The sequence below is a fragment of the Plutella xylostella genome, chromosome 12 (assembly GCF_932276165.1).
Source record: "Plutella xylostella chromosome 12, ilPluXylo3.1, whole genome shotgun sequence".
Classification (NCBI taxonomy): Eukaryota; Metazoa; Arthropoda; class Insecta; order Lepidoptera; family Plutellidae; genus Plutella; species Plutella xylostella.
The window spans coordinates 10,838,047-10,856,752 of record NC_063992.1 but is presented as its reverse complement, the minus strand read 5'-3'; the positions used below and the strand labels follow the sequence as shown (position 1 = coordinate 10,856,752).

General features: G+C 37.3%; 1 protein-coding gene and 1 long non-coding RNA gene across 3 annotated transcripts; one reads left to right on the top strand and one right to left on the bottom strand.

Moving 5' to 3' along the window:
- Window positions 1-4,995: 4,995 nt before the first annotated feature.
- LOC125489296 lies at window positions 4,996-7,486 on the bottom strand. The gene is made up of 2 exons (XR_007266866.1): window positions 7,437-7,486; window positions 4,996-5,102 (listed from the first exon to the last, which is right to left on the bottom strand). It is a non-coding gene; the product is annotated as an uncharacterized LOC125489296 (long non-coding RNA).
- A 5,202-nt stretch (window positions 7,487-12,688) lies between these two features.
- LOC105393397 (plasminogen activator inhibitor 1-like) lies at window positions 12,689-18,617 on the top strand. Of its 2 annotated transcripts, none has more exons than XM_048624393.1 (9): window positions 12,689-12,833; window positions 13,421-13,626; window positions 14,124-14,201; window positions 14,587-14,705; window positions 15,252-15,352; window positions 16,275-16,415; window positions 16,843-16,934; window positions 17,018-17,470; window positions 17,676-18,617. In XM_048624393.1, the coding sequence occupies exons 2-9, from the start codon at window positions 13,434-13,436 to the stop codon at window positions 17,831-17,833; spliced, it is 1,335 nt and encodes a 444-aa protein (XP_048480350.1). In that variant the 5' UTR covers window positions 12,689-12,833; window positions 13,421-13,433; the 3' UTR covers window positions 17,834-18,617. The 2 variants fall into 2 exon arrangements, with proteins under 2 accessions (XP_048480350.1, XP_048480349.1); XM_048624392.1 differs by having other exon boundaries at window positions 12,704-12,976.
- Window positions 18,618-18,706: the final 89 nt, after the last annotated feature.

Sequence of the window (18,706 nt, the reverse complement as noted above, 5' to 3'; positions counted from 1 at the left end):
GATAAATGATGCACTATTATCTTGGACGAAATGACTTTATCACCACAAGTGCATTATGATGCCGCTAGGGATCAATTGAAAGGATTTGCTTCTCTTGGGAAACATTTACTTAACTAGCAAAACATGAATTGGTTTTCATGGTGAAAGGAATAAAAAAAGAATACACACACCCACTCGAATATTATTTTACAAGTGACATGAACAAAACTGAACTGAAACATTGTTATATGCGAGGTAATAAATCATTATATAATATATATTTTTTTTTTTATTGTTGCATGTAGGTAGGTACATAAATTGATTGAACTTACATTTAGCTAATAAATGTAATAACTGTTGTGTGGTGTAACTACGTTAAGGCAAATATGTCTTACTAGCTGTTCGCGCGCTTCGCTTCGCCTTAAAAAGTTTTCCCGTGGGAATTCCGGGATAAAAAGTAGCCTATGTTCTTTCCCAGGGTCTAGACCGTATGTATACCAAATTTCATTCAAATCCGTTCAGTAGTTTTGGCGTGAAAGAGTAACAGACAGACACAGTTACTTTCGCATTTATAATATTAAGTAAGGATTAGGATATCATTATAGATTGAAGTTAATAACTTGTGATAACAATCCTTACTCCTTACTAATATTATAAATGCAAAAGTAACTGTGTCCGTCTGTCTGTTACTCTTTCACGCCAAAACTACAGAACGGATTTGAATGAAATTTGGTATACATACGGTCTAGACAATGAGGCTGAGAAAAAAGAGATGGTGCTGTTCAGTATGACGTATAGAGTATGACAAAAAACTCCTCGAGATGACACTCTTTTCACAAATATTTATTTTTTCTCTATGGAACGCCGCCAATTTCTTCGCCTGTCACAGGCCAACTGACTTCAAATATCAACCACAATTTTTTTAGGCAGTTACAACGATACGCACAAACGATGCGTTTCGGTTCCACGCGGTGAAATAAGTTTAACGCTAAAGTAGAATTTCTAAGAAATCGAGCGCACATTCGTATCATTCAGGTTCGAAAGGGTTATAGGCAGGTTGAAAATTTCTTAACTTATTTAAATTTAGCCGTGCTTAGCAGTCAATAAGAGCCGATCACTGATAATCTTGACATTCAAATAAATATGTGGGGACATCTCACACACGGCCATCCGACCCCAAGGTAGGCAGAACCTGTGTTATGGGTGTCGGACAGCTGATATATCTACACAAATACATAGATAGATACTAAATATAAATATCAAGACCCGTGTACAAATATCTGTCTTTAAACAAATATCTGCCCCAGCCGGGAATCGAACCCGGGACCTTCGGCATAACAGTCAGGGCGATTTCGGGTATGAACGTCAGATTCCAAGTACGTCAGATTCCATCGTCGTCATTTTCCAACTAGGTCATTTTCCAACAAGGTCAGATTTTCAATTTTTGGTACAGTTCATCACATTATTATGTACTATGTGTTTTCCGTTTATGATACACAGCATATTATTTAAACTCCTGGAGCAGTGGTAGTCGGGTAAGCGCTCGCTTCTCACGGTGTATCGGTGGTCTATACGGTTAATCCCGGAGCTGACATGTCCCAATGAGTTCTTTAGAATTTAAGTACAATGTAAAACATCACTCTTACGGTGAAGAAAAACATCGTGATGTAACCTGCATATCTATGTGAAGTTGTGAACCTACCAACCCGCAGTGGACCAGCGTGGTGGGAAGTGGTCCAAGCCTAGGAATAAGGCAGTTTAGACCTTGAGTATATGCAAAAAGGTTCCATTCGCGAGAGCAGGTACAGTGAAACTATAAAGTCCTGAAATTAATGTTTGAGGAACTAAAATTTTCAGGAGCCTGGCACCATTAGAAAAGAAACATAAAAGTCATAACAATTGTTTATGATTTATGTCAATAGGCGGTTGGCTGTTTTTTTGAATTTTCTTATTAATTATAAGGATAATCTAGATAAAAGCAACAATTTACGCTTGGTTGCAATTAGGAAGATGAAGAAAAATATTCGTAGTCAAGCTAGTGAAGTTATTTATCGAGTTTTAATACAATGTTTAGCGGAACATCAAGCTGGACACATTTTGTCGAATTTGGAGGATGTTTACGCTCGTACAGCGTCTATGACGGGTATGTAGCATTGTACAAATTGTAATAACTCATTTTTTATTAGTACCAACGCTTCATTTATCGATAAACCTAGTTTAAGAGCCCAAGTCGAACATTGTTTACATACCACTGATTGTAGGTTTCATCTGGTTTCAGTTGAGTCAAACCTTAACAATTTGATACTTGAAGATATATTTTTTGTTTACTAATTGTGTGAATTTGGGGGCATTGTGTAACTCAAAAAGATTTTTTTATTTTATTTTATAGTTATATCGGACCAGCGTGCCAAAGAGGGCAAAATATGGAATATTTCTAACTCCTGGAAGAAACAGAACTGGCCGTCCAAAAAGAGAAATTGATGTCTTTACTATGTGTGCCCTTCGTCAACAGATCCAGTTTTTTTATACAGTTGTAATAACGTTATCTAAATAAATATTTATTGGTTTCACTATTAGCCTTCATATTAACACCTTCTAGCTTGTATAAGAGCTTTTTTGTGGATGATAAGTTGTTTTTAAAATACATAAATAGGTAGGAAGTTAACAGGCAAAATTTCAAGTATCAAAGTCAGTTATGTTTCGCTATATAGGGTTGCTACATGAAAGATAGCAGTGCCCTCATTTAATTTCAGGACTTTATAGTTTCACTGTACTTTGACCCCCACAGAGAATAGACTAGAATATGTAAACTCCTTTAGTTGTACATTCCTTATTATCCATAGATACTGGCCGCGTAAATTTATAATAAATAATTATTAATATCAATCAATGTCATGTTTTGCTGATGTTTGTCATGACTGTGCATTTGAATTTATTTATTTAGGTTGTTTTAAAATGGATTGCGGTGACTCAGAAGAGTTAAAAGTTATTAATACTGCAAAGGGTAAGCCATGTATCCTATATAAAGGCTATAAATATTGTTTTGCTGCTACTAACAAAAGTGGCAGTCTAAATTTTCGCTGCAGTAACCGCAGCATATGTAATGCTTCCATGACCGTGGATAGTAAATACTCAATACTCAGAGACAGTACGCATACATGTCTGCAAGATTATGCCAGAAATGATATTGAGTTAGCTTTACATTCGTGTAAAAAGAAAGTTGTTTCAACTTTAGAGCCAGTGCAACACATTTTTGAAGAATCGGTTGATCATTTACAAGGCTCTCAATACTCGGTCTCAAGACCATCGTTTTCATCAAAAAAGAGTGCGTTGTATAATGCAAGAAAACGAGAACTACGAACAGCACTAGATGTAAAAAAGTTGGAAGATGTTAAAATACCGGAAATGTTGTCCAAAGATTTTTTAGTTGGCGAGGATGGGGAAAATGATAAATTATTGGTATTTGCTACTAAAACTGCACTAAAAGGAATAAAAAATTCGAAAGTGTTTTATGGCGACGGTACATTTAAAATTGCCCCAAGACCTTTCTGTCAATGTTACACGATTCACGCAGAATTTAATCACACTACTAAAAGTACCAGTGCTATTATTCCTGTAATATATGCCCTCCTGCCGGACAAGAGCCAATCAACGTACCTACGTTTGTTTAAGATACTAAAAAATAAATTAAACATAAATATCGGGTTCTATAAAAGCGATTATGAGTTGGCAGCAATGAACGCCGTTCAAGAAGTATACCCTTTAGTAAAAAAAAACTGGATGTTTTTTTCATTTTAAGAAGGCAGTTTGGCGAAAGTCAAAGGAACTTGGCATATGTAATACTGAAAAGGGAAGACGCTTTACAAGATTATTAGTTAATTTGCCTTTACTCCCTAAAGTGTGCATTCCCGAGGCTTGGCTAACATTAATACAAAAATTTAATAAAGTTGATAAAATATGTCAATTCCAAAAATATTTTGAAAATTATTGGCTTGGAACAGTAACGATCGACGTTTTCTGTTGTGAAAATGAAACGCGTCGTACTACAAATCACTTGGAGGGCTGGCACAGTAAAATGAATCGTAAGATTCTCAGATATTCCAAACTATTACATGTTATTTATAAATTGAAAAAAGAAGCCGTGACTAACAATTTAAAAATAAAAGACGCCCAGGTACATAAATTTGTAACAAACACGAGAAAGATTGACAAAAAATTTGACAATTCACTGAAAATTCTGACAGAAGATTGCCTAAACGGACATATAACCATGTACGATTTTCTAAAAAGAGCAGCAAAATTAAGTTACCGAAGAAAATACAAGGCAGAATATACCGCGGATAGTTCCAGCGAATCCGATTTATCATCAAGTGAAAGCTCTACAGAAGAATCGTATTTATCGGACGGAACAGTTTCGGGACGGAACAGTTCCAGCATTGAAGAGATGCTTCTGTAATCTAAATTCTATTCTTATTCTATTCTATTCTTGCGATCTGTGTATTTACTTCCCACGCTCTCAGTTCACTTCCGCGACAGCGCCTTATGTTTATCATCACGACCCATCACGTCCCCACTTTAGGCCTAGTCCATCACGCTAGCCTAGTGCGGGTTGGTGGACCCCAACACAAGCAAGCTTGTGCTGAGAGAGTTGTCGGGTAAGTGGGCAACCCGACTGTCAGATGTTTTCAAGCTGCCAAAAGGCCTCTGACTAGGCCTAACGACTGCTGCCGAAGCAGCAACCGGGACCCACGGCTTAACGTGCCGTCCGAAGCACGGAAGCGTCCAGAAAACAACCACTTGAAATCGGTCACCCATCCAATGGCTGACTGTGCCAGTTGCTGCTTAACCTCAGTGATTAGTTACGATCTCTCTATCGATCCTCAGTGATCGCCTTATGTTTGGAGAAGAATAATGTTTTTTTTGTTATAACTAGATATATTGTTAAAAAGTGTTTTTTTTTTGTTATGAGTAGATAGCTTATTAATTATTATACTTACCTAATTATTATCATTTTAAAATATTTTCTCGTTTTTTTATATAAATAGTGGGTTATTTTTATGTCTTTAACATTAATTATGGAACTGCCTGTACCAACTGAAAATCTGACCTTGTTGGAAAATGACCTATACTTTGATCTTTAATTCGGCGGAATTCTGACAGTTATCTACTTTTGACATGTCAGAGATCACAAACCTTTTTTGGCTGAGCCCTTTTTTCAATACGAGTCTGGAGGGCCACTACCAAAATCAAACGAACGAACGAACAAGAGCTCGGCTCTATCTCGTTGTATTAAGCGTGCCGATTGCGTGACAATTCTTGTTCGTTCGTTCGTCGATTTAGAGAGTGACCCCCCTGAACATCTAAGTCTAAACTACTCTATACATTTTATTTGTTAGTAAATGTATCCATTTTATTAAGTGTGGCGCTCCAAATTAAAAGGGGATTTACCTACGGTGAGTAATAATTACGTCCCTTTACATCACAAAAATAATATACTTAATTAAAGTATAAATTAATAAATAAAGAAAAAATATAATTTATTGTTAAAATATCTAATCGATTATTAAATAATAATAAGAGCGGTGGTAGCTCAGTCGGGTAAGCGCCCGCTTCTCACGCAAGAGATGCGGGTTCGAATCCCGGCGCTGACATGTACCAATGAGTTCTTTTAACTTAAATACAATGTATACCATCGCTCTTACGGTGAAGGAAAACATCGTGAGGAAACCTGCATATCTAGATTTAGAACATCTAGATATGTGAACCCACCAACCCGCAGTGGACCAGCGTGGTGGGAAATGGTCCAAGCTTAGGAAGGCAGTTTAGACTTTGGGGATATGCACAAAGGTTCCACTCGAGAGAGCCAGGAGCAGGTACTTACATCCACAAAGAGAATAGAATAGAATATCTAATCATTATTAATACTAACCGATTATCATGATACTTAGACTGCTCAATGTAAGCCATTAAAAAAAATAATAGTGGCAATCGGTTCAATCGTTTCGGAGATATGCGTGAACAAACATTATAAACATACATACATCTATAAAATTTTGCAAGTATATTTGTTTGTTGTGCAGTTCCAATAATCTTACATAAGTACATACGAGTAGGTATAGGTATGTACCGAATAAATAATCTTTTTTTGAAATCGATTAAAAAGGTTTACTATCCCTGAATTTAGTAGGAAGTGATGCCATCTAAAGAATAAAAATAAAGTAATTATAGTGCCACAATCTTATCTGTTCCGGTGACGGCTTCGCTGTGATCGAATCCAGTGATGCCATCGATTAAATTTTGCCTATTTGTGGTTTAAACGACAATGCATTTCTGCTATTGCCTATTTTATAATTAGGTAGGTACATTTATAAGTATAGATAAATCAAAATATTGGGTCGATAGTAAATGAAAGAGGATATTATATATCAAACGACATTTGTTGTATGGAAAATTTGTATACGACGAACAGAAATAAAATAAGCTCTGATGATATAGGTAGGAGATTAAATCTAGATTACAATGGTATATGTAATATCATCTGTGGGTCGTGGAAATACCGAGATAAGACAGTCTTAAAAAAATATTTATTATTAGGTATTTATTTATTTATGAACACTTTATTTTACATTTTCTAAAGTAACAAGAAATAAGAGCATAAAATTAAAAGAAATTCAGACAATGTGCAAAAGTTAATTGCCGAAAAGCAATTTCTTCCAGCCAACCCTTGATAGATTGGGAGAACATGTCGTTAATCATCATTATTTCGTCTAAAATCGCTGCAGGTGCGCGAAATTCTTCTTGGTATACTGCCTAAGATTTAAAGTGTCATGTCATGTCCACACACCTGTAATCAAAGAAAAATAAAGATTATATACTTTTCATCATGACCCATCCCGTCCCCACTGCTGGGGTACGGGTCTCTCGGGAAAATATTAATAAAATTACATTATTAAAAATAAAATTATATGGGTAAAATTATTCGTCATATTTGGCAACACTAACCTGTAGCCGTTGCAACTCGTTCTTCCAATTTTTCCAAACGGAATTAAAGGCGCCTGAATACGTTATTCTTCCTGCATAAAAGCCAATATATCTAGTATTACTTTTCTTGCATAACATTTTAGCGCTTTTGGCATTATTTTCACGCAGAAAATCACAAACAAATTAAATAACGTAGCGTCAGCCTCTTCGCAGAAATTGACATCTCAAATAACGCACAGAGTATGAAATGACGTTTGAAAATGACGTCTGGTTAGTTGCACATTTTGACCACCGGAACAGATAAGATTGTGGCACTATAATATGACTTCGATACATTATCTGTCATTTTATTTTTTTATTGCCCAGAAATGGGTCCAAATTTTTCCTTTTTTCGGTTAAGAGCTTTTTAAGTAGCATCACTTTTGAAATGTCAGAATTCCGTCGAATTAAAGATCCAGGTATAGTTGGAAAATGACGTCGATGGAATCTGACGTACATAGAATCTGACGTTCATACCCGAAATCGTCAGGGCCACTATAGATTGGCAAGTTGCTTGGCGACCCTCCTTGCGGGGTGAAAGACGCGGAGGGGACGAGGTACCCAAGACGACAGCGGGTAGCGGGAGGGGTAGCGGTGGAGGGGAACGCGTGCACTGCATGTCATTGTTACGGCAGTCTCGGCCGCGCAGCCGAGGCGGCCAATGTCTTATATAGTCTGTCATAATTTGAGTGCGACCCACATGAGATCATTGATCCTGAGACCATGAGACCAACAAATCGTATAATGTCTCAATATAGGGGCTTCTTGTAGAACAGCGTACCGGATCAGTCATGCTACGCGGCTAAAGGTTGGTACTGCGCAGTCAGATACGAAAAAGTAAACAACAAAGACGAAGAGTCCATATGACAGTGCGTCAGTTGTCAGTTCTTGTAACTAGGAAAGCAACCAAAATTTATGTGATTTAATGAAAGTAATTAATGAGCAAAACACAGAGAAAAATTACAAAATTGATGAAATTTTGTAAGAAAATGGTCATATCGTGCTTCGCCTACCCCCATACCACCCGGAATTAAATCCTATTGAACTTGTGTGGCTCGCAAGAACGTCGATTGACTCTAACTTAGATAAAGAGATAAAAGACTTACCCCCTTATTCATAGAGAAGTTACAAAACGTTTTAACTAATAAACTGTTTTGTCCCTCTCCAACAAAGAACAATTTGTTCTTTGACAGAGAGGGACAAAACAGTTTATTAGTTAAAACGTATTGTAACTTTTCTATGAATAAGGGGGTAAGAGTTGCTTTTCTCTAATTATTCGCCTGAAAAGTGGAGAAATTGTGACGACCATGTCATAAAAAATTAAGACGAATATTATAAATCTGATAGAGTATTTGACAATGTATTGGACAGGTATGTTATTGTTTATTTATAATTTAATGTAAATTAAACATAAAATATTATATGTGTACACTGAACTAATATGACTGGCGTACTCTAGTACATTATACATTATACATTATACAATGCAATTGGAAGCGACAGTTTAAGTCGTAACATGATAATCCCTATCCTAGATATTATCCTTCCCATTATCACACATATCCTCAATTCCTCCATCTCCTCTGGCATATTTCCCTCTGCCTGGAAAGAAGCTCAAGTTGTCCCTTTACCTAAGAAATCCAACCCAACCTCATTTTCCGATTATCGCCCTATATCTATTCTTCCTTTCCTTTCAAAAGTCCTAGAACGCCTTGTACATTTCCAACTATCCAATTTCCTTACCCGCAATAACCTTATGAATCCTTACCAATCCGGTTTTCGCCCTGGCCATAGCACTGTCACAGCGCTCGTAAAGATCTCTGATGACATTCGCCAGGGCATGGACAATGGTCAAATCACAATCCTCTCCTTGTTAGACTTTAGTAATGCTTTCAATACTGTTAACTTCGAAATCTTGCTGGGAATACTTCGATCACTTAACATATCTCCAATGGTAATTGACTGGTTTCGCAGTTATCTGCAGGGGCGACGGCAGCGTATACGCATTGAGGACTCATACTCCCAATGGTGTGATATTGCAGCCGGTGTCCCACAAGGCGGTGTGCTATCACCTCTGCTCTTTGCTATTTTTATTAACTCCATTTCTAACAAAATTATTTCTTCCTACCATCTTTATGCAGACGATCTACAGATTTATACACATGCTTCTCCTTCTGATATAGCTCAAGCAGTTAATTTTATGAACACTGACCTGACTAAAATCGTAGACTGGAGTAAACACCATGGCCTTATGGTCAATCCGAAGAAAACCCAAGTTATCCTCATCGGAAGTTCTAGGTTAATGAATAACAATTTTCTTCGGATGGTGCCGCCAATTTATTTTGACGGGGTTCATGTACCTTATAGTGATACAGTCAGGAATCTTGGCGTAATTTTTGACAAGTTTATGACATGGAGTCCTCAGCTGGAGGCGGTTAGCCGGAGGATGTTTGCATCAGGGGGATCACTTCGAAGACTACGCAATTTCCTTCCTACCTCCACCAAAATTGCTTTAGCTCAATCACTCCTTCTTCCCGTTCTTGACTACGCCGATGCCAGCTATCTTGATCTCACTGAGGAGCAACTTAATAAGCTTGAGCGTCTTCAAAATTACTGCATACGATTCATATTTGGCTTAAGAAAATATGATCATGTATCTGTATTCCGACAAAAACTCAAGTGGCTCCCAATTCGCCTTCGACGGAATACTCACATACTTTCACTACTTTATTCGGTACTGTTCAATCCTTGTTCCCCAACATACCTTAAGGAGCGTTTTGAGTTGAGATGCTCTACACATAGCCGCTCACTACGTTCATCTCATAACCTTCGCCTTCATGTTCCATCTTGCACAACTGTGTTTTATGAGGGCTCATTCACATTTCAGGCTGTTAAATTATGGAACGATCTGCCCATTGAAATCAGACTCGCACCCTCTCTACCATCCTTCAAAAACAAGCTCCGACAGCACTACTTAAATTTATCTTATCCTGATTAGAATGCACCAGCAATTATTTATTTATTTTTAATAATATTTATGTATTATTATAGAATATATAGGTATATATTTATTATTAACTATGTAGGTTTTATATATTATTATATGTAGGTGTTTACATATCGTTTATACTTTATATTAATGTAGTTTATAAATATCTCTTATTTTCACACGCTACCCTTTTTCATTATTTCTATGTCCTTTCAATTTGGTTGTCTGGAAGAGATTACTTTTAGTAATAAGGCCGCCGTTTGTGCTTTTTATTTTCTGTTCATGTTTGTAATACTGTTTCTTTTTGTGTGCAATAAAGAGTATTTTATCTTATCTTTATCTTTATCTTTATTATACTTCAAAGTAGGTATAATGTTTTTTGGTTTTTGTCTTAGATTTATAATTGAAGTTAATGAAAACGATGATGAAGATGAGGATGACGACGACGATGAACAAGTTAAAACAGAGAGTGAACATGAAAGTGACATGCAAATTGATTTATAAAATAAAACACTTTTACATAAATAAATTCAAATTGGTAGATATTCTGAAGGTAAACATCCAAATTTTAATGCTGTCAAACTATAAATTTTAAGCTAAATATGACATTTACGGGAACACTCATAGAATAAAATTTTACTTACGTCAGAAATAGTTACAAGCTATCGCGAGATTAATCCGGGCACACTTTTCTACGTGTGTAGCATGTCGTGCTACCTCGCCCCCGCCACTTCTTTCACCCCGCAAGGAGGGTCGCCAAGTAACTTGCCACATTATAACCACTACGCCATTCGACCGTCAATAAATAAATGTAACGTCTATTCTGAAAGACTTTGGTAAACAAAATAACGAGGTTGAATGAATATGGAAAGTATGGTCGTAAGTCTTCTCAAAGATTCAGTACGGGACAGCAATAGCAGCAGGCAGCAGCTGAACCGATCGATGGTGGGTAGGTAGGTAGGTAGCTGGTTGTAGCATGATATAAAGCAGCTTCGTCTATTGAAGTAAAATGCTATGGAAAGACTCGTACGTACGAGGGCGGGTCAATAAGTCCGCGACTTTTTGAAGAAAATACTGGTTTTTGGATAATTTTATTTTTTATTATTCAACGTAGTCTCCTTTGAGCTCTATACACTTTGTCCAAAGTTTCAGCAATTTTTTTATCCCTTCCAAAAAATAAGATTTCTCGAGGTCCTCAAAATTTCAAAAACCACTGAGCCACGTGATATCCTTGTGGCTTCCACTATCCCTCTCACTTTCAATCTCCGATCGGCCAACACCATGTCGTGAATTTTTTCAATCATTTCAGGTGTAGAGACCTCAACTGGGTGCCATGGACGTCCGGCATCTTCCGTACTTGTACGGCCACAACGGAATTCAGTAAACCACTTTTTACCATAGATATTGATGGTGCAGATTCCCCATAATCTTTATCAAGCTTAGCCTTGGTTTCAGTGATGGTTTTTTTCCGCAAAAAATCATGCTTAGTGAGCACACAAAATTCAGTTTTTTTCCATTATGTTTTTAAATCACGCGGTAGTTGCTAAGAACGGGTGTAAAACACAAACCAAGTGACGTAACTGGTCCAAATTTTGACAGATGTCAACTGACAGTTGCCTGTTGACAGGAGCAGTGTTCTTCTTTCAGTTGAGTGGCGGGAAATTATAAAAGTCACGGACTTATTGACCCGCCCTCGTATATAGTGCGACAAACTTATCTGTTCCGGTGAGAGCGAATTAAATTGATCCATATCTCATTATTTACTAATGAATTATGTATTGATATAGATTAGATGGGTTTATTGAAACCACAAGAGCGAATTATCACTACTGGAAAACTTAAAATCTTATGGAATGAAGAAATATTACACATTTACGTGAGCTGTCACCGGAACAGATAAGTTTGTGGCACTGTAACACTATGCAAGGAGTCTGAAAGATCTGCACCGAAGTGATCCGACAGAGAACTAAAGTCACGGTGGGCTAGTCACATCTGTCAAAGAACCGATGCCATATGGGGTAAACGTGTTCTGGAGTGAAGACCTAGGACGCCCGCTCCCCTCCAGCTAGATGGTGTTGCGACTTGGGTGCGGAAAGCTATAGATCGCATCCAGCGACGTGTTTTGGGAGAGGCCTACGTCCAGCAGTGGAGTGCTGTAGGAATGAGAATAGTGTGTAGGTTACCCCATATTGTAACTAGGTACGTATTCTATATAAAAGGTGTAGCTTACAGATCTAGGTAGGTACCTACTAGTTACTACGCTGAGTCGTCGGCATGCGGTGCCAGACATGGCCATTGGCCATTGATGGATACGCAGACCTTGCTAGTGTAGTTAGTGATGTGCATTGTGTCACTTTTTTCGGCCGAAATGAAAAATACTTAGGTAATTACCTAGGAGTGACTCCTCGTGATTGAACTCTTACTATTCCTATTGATCCCACTATTGCAGCAATAAATAATATATTTTGATACCCTGAAATATACTTACCTACTTAACATGATAGATACTTTATAACTTTCCATTAGATGGTAGCTAGATAGGTACTTAGTTATGTATTTCGGAAAAAAATCCTTCTCTTTATTGACCCTATCGAACGGTGCAGTAAAATTGCAACCAAGTTCTATTGTTTTTCAAATAACCGATTTAGCCGAAGCGGGCAAAAAACAGCCCATATGTTAGTCCATTGTTTGTCTGGGCTTCCCGCTATGTTGTGTGGTTCACATTGACGCGCCCACCTCCGCGCCACAGTCGCCGCGGTCACTGGCTCCGGGCGGTCGTACTTCCCCATGTTTACTTTAACTCTCATAAGTTGAATAGTAAATTTTACGTGCTTTTTATACTCACGTACCTCTGTGACTTTTAACTGTTTGTTCATTTAATCAGTATTATTATTAAAAGTGCGATCCTTAAGTAGGGGATAGAGTGTATCCTAAGTTGAAATCTGTAACTAAGACGAAACTGAAAGTTTGATTTTTTCGTGTTGGAAGGTAAGCGTAATACAATTAAAAAGGTGGCCTTACGGCTAAACGCGGTAATTTTTAAGTAACTTTTAAGTAAGTATATTTTTTCACAAACTTACGGAATGCATAAATTTCTATTGAATTCTTATTACTTACTTATTTTAAGTAAATAAGGATAAAGTATTATCGTTAGGTAGTTTTAAAATATAAGCAACGTAACCTTGCCTTTGATAAGAAATTAAAGTCATGCGGGTCAACATCAATGAAAAACTTAAGTAAGTAGGTATAAGTATACCTACTTAAGTAAGTACCTACTTACCTAGACACTTGATGTAATTCTGGAGATAGGACAAATGAATTCCATTATCGAATTTTATGTGCATTTATTGCAACGTAACGAACGTTGGCAAAGAAAAAGCATCAGCTTAAAATTAAAACTAAATAAGTATACCTAGGTATTTTTTATTATAGGTTCACAAACACCATGGATTGGAGCATACAAATCATCCTTGTGTGTGGTGCCATCTGCCTCACCGGCTCCGACCCTGTGCCTCAAGTGGAGGAGACGCCGCCGCCGCTGTCGCACTGCATCAACGACTTCGGCTACCGGTTGCTGCTGGACCTCACCACGCGCAGTGAGGGACAGAACGTGGTGTTGGGTCCTACTAGTGTCGCCGGTAAGTCTTCTCCTTCTTTTAGTTTAGATAGCTAAGTTAGTAAGTAGTCCCATAAGTAAGTACCTATTTAGTTGCCTATGCCAAATTGCCAACTATACCTTTTAAGTACCTACTTACATATATTCCTCTCTTTGTCAAGAAACTGATTAATGGCTTATTAGGATCACCCACTACTTTACTATTAACACCTTACTATTAACACATTATAGTCAAATCCTATCTAGGTATACTTAATGTAAGTACTTAGGTATATAAAATTATTCATACATAGGTACTGGATGCTTAAACTTACGTTTTGTATTTGGTTAGTTATACCCCTTTGTTATATGTATGTAGGTACCAAACCAACCTACATACATTAGTAGGTAGGTACACAATATACAAAGTAATACAAATAAAACTGACATACGACAAAATTGCTTTGAATCATGCCTTTTGTGTTTGGTGTTGGTCTTTTCTACTTATTTGTTATGTTAATGAGTGAGTAATCTTTGCAGGTCTCCTCGGCATGACACTGTTAGGCACTGTTGGAGATTCCTATGACGAAGTAGCACAAACCCTCGGATTTTCCCAAGGCAAGTATCAAGATTACTAGGCCAAGTAGCTAATACAAATAAGTTTCCATAAATTAGTATTCTGGGCCACCAACAACAACATGCTGGTGACCTCTTGAACAAAGCTAAAGTTTTACAGTTTACACAAATTATCGTACGTACATTACATATTTAAATGGTTTGACCACGAATGTCGACAAATCGACACTCGACTACAGCCAATGGATCTTCATCGTTTCTTCTATAAAGGCCACTATTAAGATACTTCACTATTGGCAAGTTAAGTATATACATAAAACCTAAACAATTTTCCTTAGCTTACTTTAGCTCATCTCTTTGATTTAATGAATCTTTAATACCTAATTATAATTATAAAAAAATATATTTAAATAGAATCGTTTAACAGAAATATCAGCCAACCGCCAGAACCACGAGCAGTTCGGGGAGCTGCTGCAGGGGCTGGAGGCCGGCAACTCCACCTCCACGCTCTATGCAGACGCCATCTTCGTGGATGCCAGTGCGCAGGTTAATAATACTTAATATTAAACTTATATACTTACTTGCCTAATTTTACTTATTATACTTACCGGATATATTGCAGGTAAGACTATAAAGTCATGTTTAAATGTTTGCTTACTTAAATGGTAGATCCTATTCGGGGAATGGTAGGTAACTATACCTCACTCTCGTTGTATCAATAATATCATTCGGTCGGTACCTATATGTGCGTAGCCGAAATATTATTTCGGCTATGGATTTTGGCTATGGTACCTACCTAAGCCGAAGCTGATAAACTGATTACACATACCGAGTAGAGTGGCGGGACACTATCCTCGGCCAATGACAGTCTCGCCTTTCTACTCGGTAGGTGGAATCAGCGTTAGATGATCACCCTGTATAATTTCATGACATGTCATAAGAAGGTCATGAGTTCATGACTCCTTGGAAGAGAGTTTCGAACATTATCAGTGTTGCCAATTTAAAGAAATCTCCCAAAGTACAGATACTTTTATGCGCGAACAAATTTTACCAATAAAAACAATACAATTTGTGTTTGTTTGATTGTTTTAGGTGCGTGAAATTTACCGCGAATATCTCCAGCGTGTGTATCACGGAGACGCTCTGACCACCGACTTCACAAACCAGTCACTTGCGAAAAAAGCTATTAATGAGTAAGTTTTACCTTTAAAATAATGCCTGTTTCACAATGTCTGAATAATGGCTACCTTTTATGTTTTCGACAGTGACAGCATGCCTTTTACCCCACACGTAGCCATTGTCCAGATATTTTAAAACGTCCGTCCGTAGTATATTTATTTATACTAATCCACCATAAGAAAGATATAATTAACACGGAGTAAATGTTTTATTTATGACCATAATTTAAATGCTAGAGGCATGGAAGAAGGGCTTATTAATAAAATAAATCGTTTGCATATGGACTGGCTGCTGCATACTGTATTTAGTACCTACATCCGGTAAGAAGAACAAACAAGTGAAACAAGTTATTGAACCATGGCAAGGTACTCGTGTAATACGAATAAAGTAAGTTACTTAATCTTCCTCAGAACCGACATGATGTGATAAAATGGCCCAAGGATTAAAATAAATAATTCCAACTTGACCTTTGCTCTTTTCCGTTTTCCGGTATCATTTATTCTTTTTATTTCTTATTTACTAATAGATGGGCATATATCAGGGCTTTCTTTTAAGCATAAATGTTGTATGTATATGTATTTGTCTGGTAGAATAATGTGATAAATGACGGTTTGCTCACGAACTGAGCAAGCGTGTAATATGGATAAAAACAGTACCTAATACATTTTAGAAATAGACATAACCGCAGGCTTAACTATTTTCCTGTTGTGGTCATGTTCCCAGCATTGCGGTTTTTGTAGGTAGCTATACGAAATTACTTTGTAAGACACATACAACAGTAAATTATTATGTTATCATCCTTACCTCTTCCATTTCCTTCAAGTTTCCAGGACACCTAAAATTAGCAGTAGCTTCTGCAGCCGTTCTTGGCATAGGTATAAATAGGGTTATTTACAAGCCGACATGGTTATATGAATTAAAAAAAACTAATTCCAGATGGGTGAAGGCCCAGACCCTGGGCCGGATCGAGGAGTTCGTCCGCAACCCGCTGTCCCGGGAGACCCGCGTGGTGCTGCTCAGCGCGCTCGCCTTTAGCGGACAGTGGGCGCAGCCCTTCATGCCAGAATATACCAAGAAGTAAGTCACTACTAAGTATTAGGCAAAATACCTCTTTACATAATTCATTATGATACAAATTGTACATTGAAGATAATACAAAAATACAATACAATATAACTTTATTGAACAAAACACACAACATACATTAAATTACAAAAGGAGTAAGCACAATAGGCGGCCTTATCGCTAAAAGCGATCTCTTCCAGGCAACCTTTGGGTGAATGAGAGACTTATTGAGTAGAAGAGGAAGGTGTACACGTATTGCATTAAAAATATGTGTTCGGATTAAGCCATCAGCTCATCAAAATCATAAATCTGACACGGTACTGATTTTATTTGCAGTTTTTGACCGTGACAAATGTTCATATCCAAGTTGAGTAACAAAAAAGCGGTCGCATCAATCGTTCCAATTTAATGCTATGATGAAATCATAATTTGGTTACAGGCTTTCGTTTCAAAAGGCGACTGGTGAAACAGTGCTGACTGACCTCATGTTGAATCAGGGACGTTTCAACTACATACTGTCGGAGGAACATGGTAAACATCAGATGATTAATTAATAAGTTTTTCCTTCGTAAAGGAAGGTGGCAATTATTTATTTAGCGTAAAATATGTTTCAGGTTGTCACATGGTAGCGTTACCTTACAACGACACAACCACCACAATGTACATCCTGGCGCCAAGATCTTTTGCCAAAAAGAAGAAAATGGACTTACCCACACTTCTAACAGGCCTCAATTGGACCACAATCGAACATCTAATCTCCCAAATGAGGAATGAGACCACTGTCATACGCTTACCCAAGATGCAATTAAAAGGTCACGCCGATCTTAAATCGTCGTTAAAAAATCTTGGAGTTAAATCAATTTTCGAAGTGGGCAAAGCCAACTTTGCTTTGCTGATTCAGGGTAAATCTCGGCTACAGGCGAACAAGAGTGACGAGCTGTTGACAAGGATCAATGACCCCGATGAGTACGAAGATGATCGGATGTTGAAGGAGCAACTGAACAAGCTCCCCAACCCGGGGGTGTATGTCGACACTGTCATGCATGAAGTTGAAATGGCTATTGACGGTAAGTCTTTAAGTGTCAAAAATATGTATCAGGTTGTTCGAGATGATACCGTGGCGTATACATGAAGATGAAAGACGGCTGTAGAAATTCATCAACAAGGGTTTCAGCAGAAAAGTGCGCATTTATAGCGCATATTGAACTGAACTTTAAACCGTCTTTTATTCTTAATATGTGCTCAAAGAGTACCTATAATATTCCGTTACAGAGTACGGCACAGAGGCGGTGGCGGTGACGGCCGGCATCGTGGCGCGCACGGCGAACCTCTTCTTCGCAGACAGCCCCTTCTTATTCTTCATCAAGAACGAGCTCACCGGACTCGTCACGTTCAGCTCCGCCATATTCGACCCTACCATGGCTGTTTGAAGAGTTGACTGATTCAGGAGTATCTTAGTTGGGCTGTGAAACTTATACTTCTTAATAAATTGCAGGGTAGCTCATTTTGATGTACCTGCACGAATATTATTTTTTCAACTAGGTCGGTACTAGATAATAATTTAGCATGAGTACCTAGTACCTAAGAGTATACTGTTAAAATTAATTATGTTCCTTTACCTCAATGTGTATAACCTGATATACTTACTTATTTAGGCAATGATAAAAGTACAAACACCACGTAATGCCATTATTTTATATTGGGCGTTGGCTTTTATAAAACTTTTATTAATTTATCTGATTGAGGAAATAAGTAGTAGTTATTAGATTGTTAGTTAACAATGGACTATCCTGTGATCTGTGGGTCCAATACTTATTAATACCCGAATGGTCTACGACTATGCCAGTGAGAATCCTATTAGTAAAATTGTTTCATAATCCCGGTTACCCGGTTAAGAAATTATAAATAGTCGAGTAACTAGCAATAATGATTTTTGTATTTTGCTTTAATAATTAGCCCTTTCTGTAAAAAATAATATACCAACAAAAAAAAAAGTAATGTACATGTCTCCAACTTCCATATCTGTGATATTGTTTTTAAGATTCGCCTGTATCGGTATCCAAATCAATATGCGTAGGTAGATAGGTACTTAAAAGTAATATTTCGGGAAGTATTTTAACACCTATATTATGTCTATAAATAAGTCGCAAGGATATAAGTAGTTAAGTCACGTTGTATTTTAAACTTAAAATAAAACCTGTAATTTACAATATTCAAGTATTGCTTTATAATTTTACAACCAAGTAGACTTTCGCTCTTTATATCAGTATATTATATATTATATTTCAGGAATTTCAGGATAC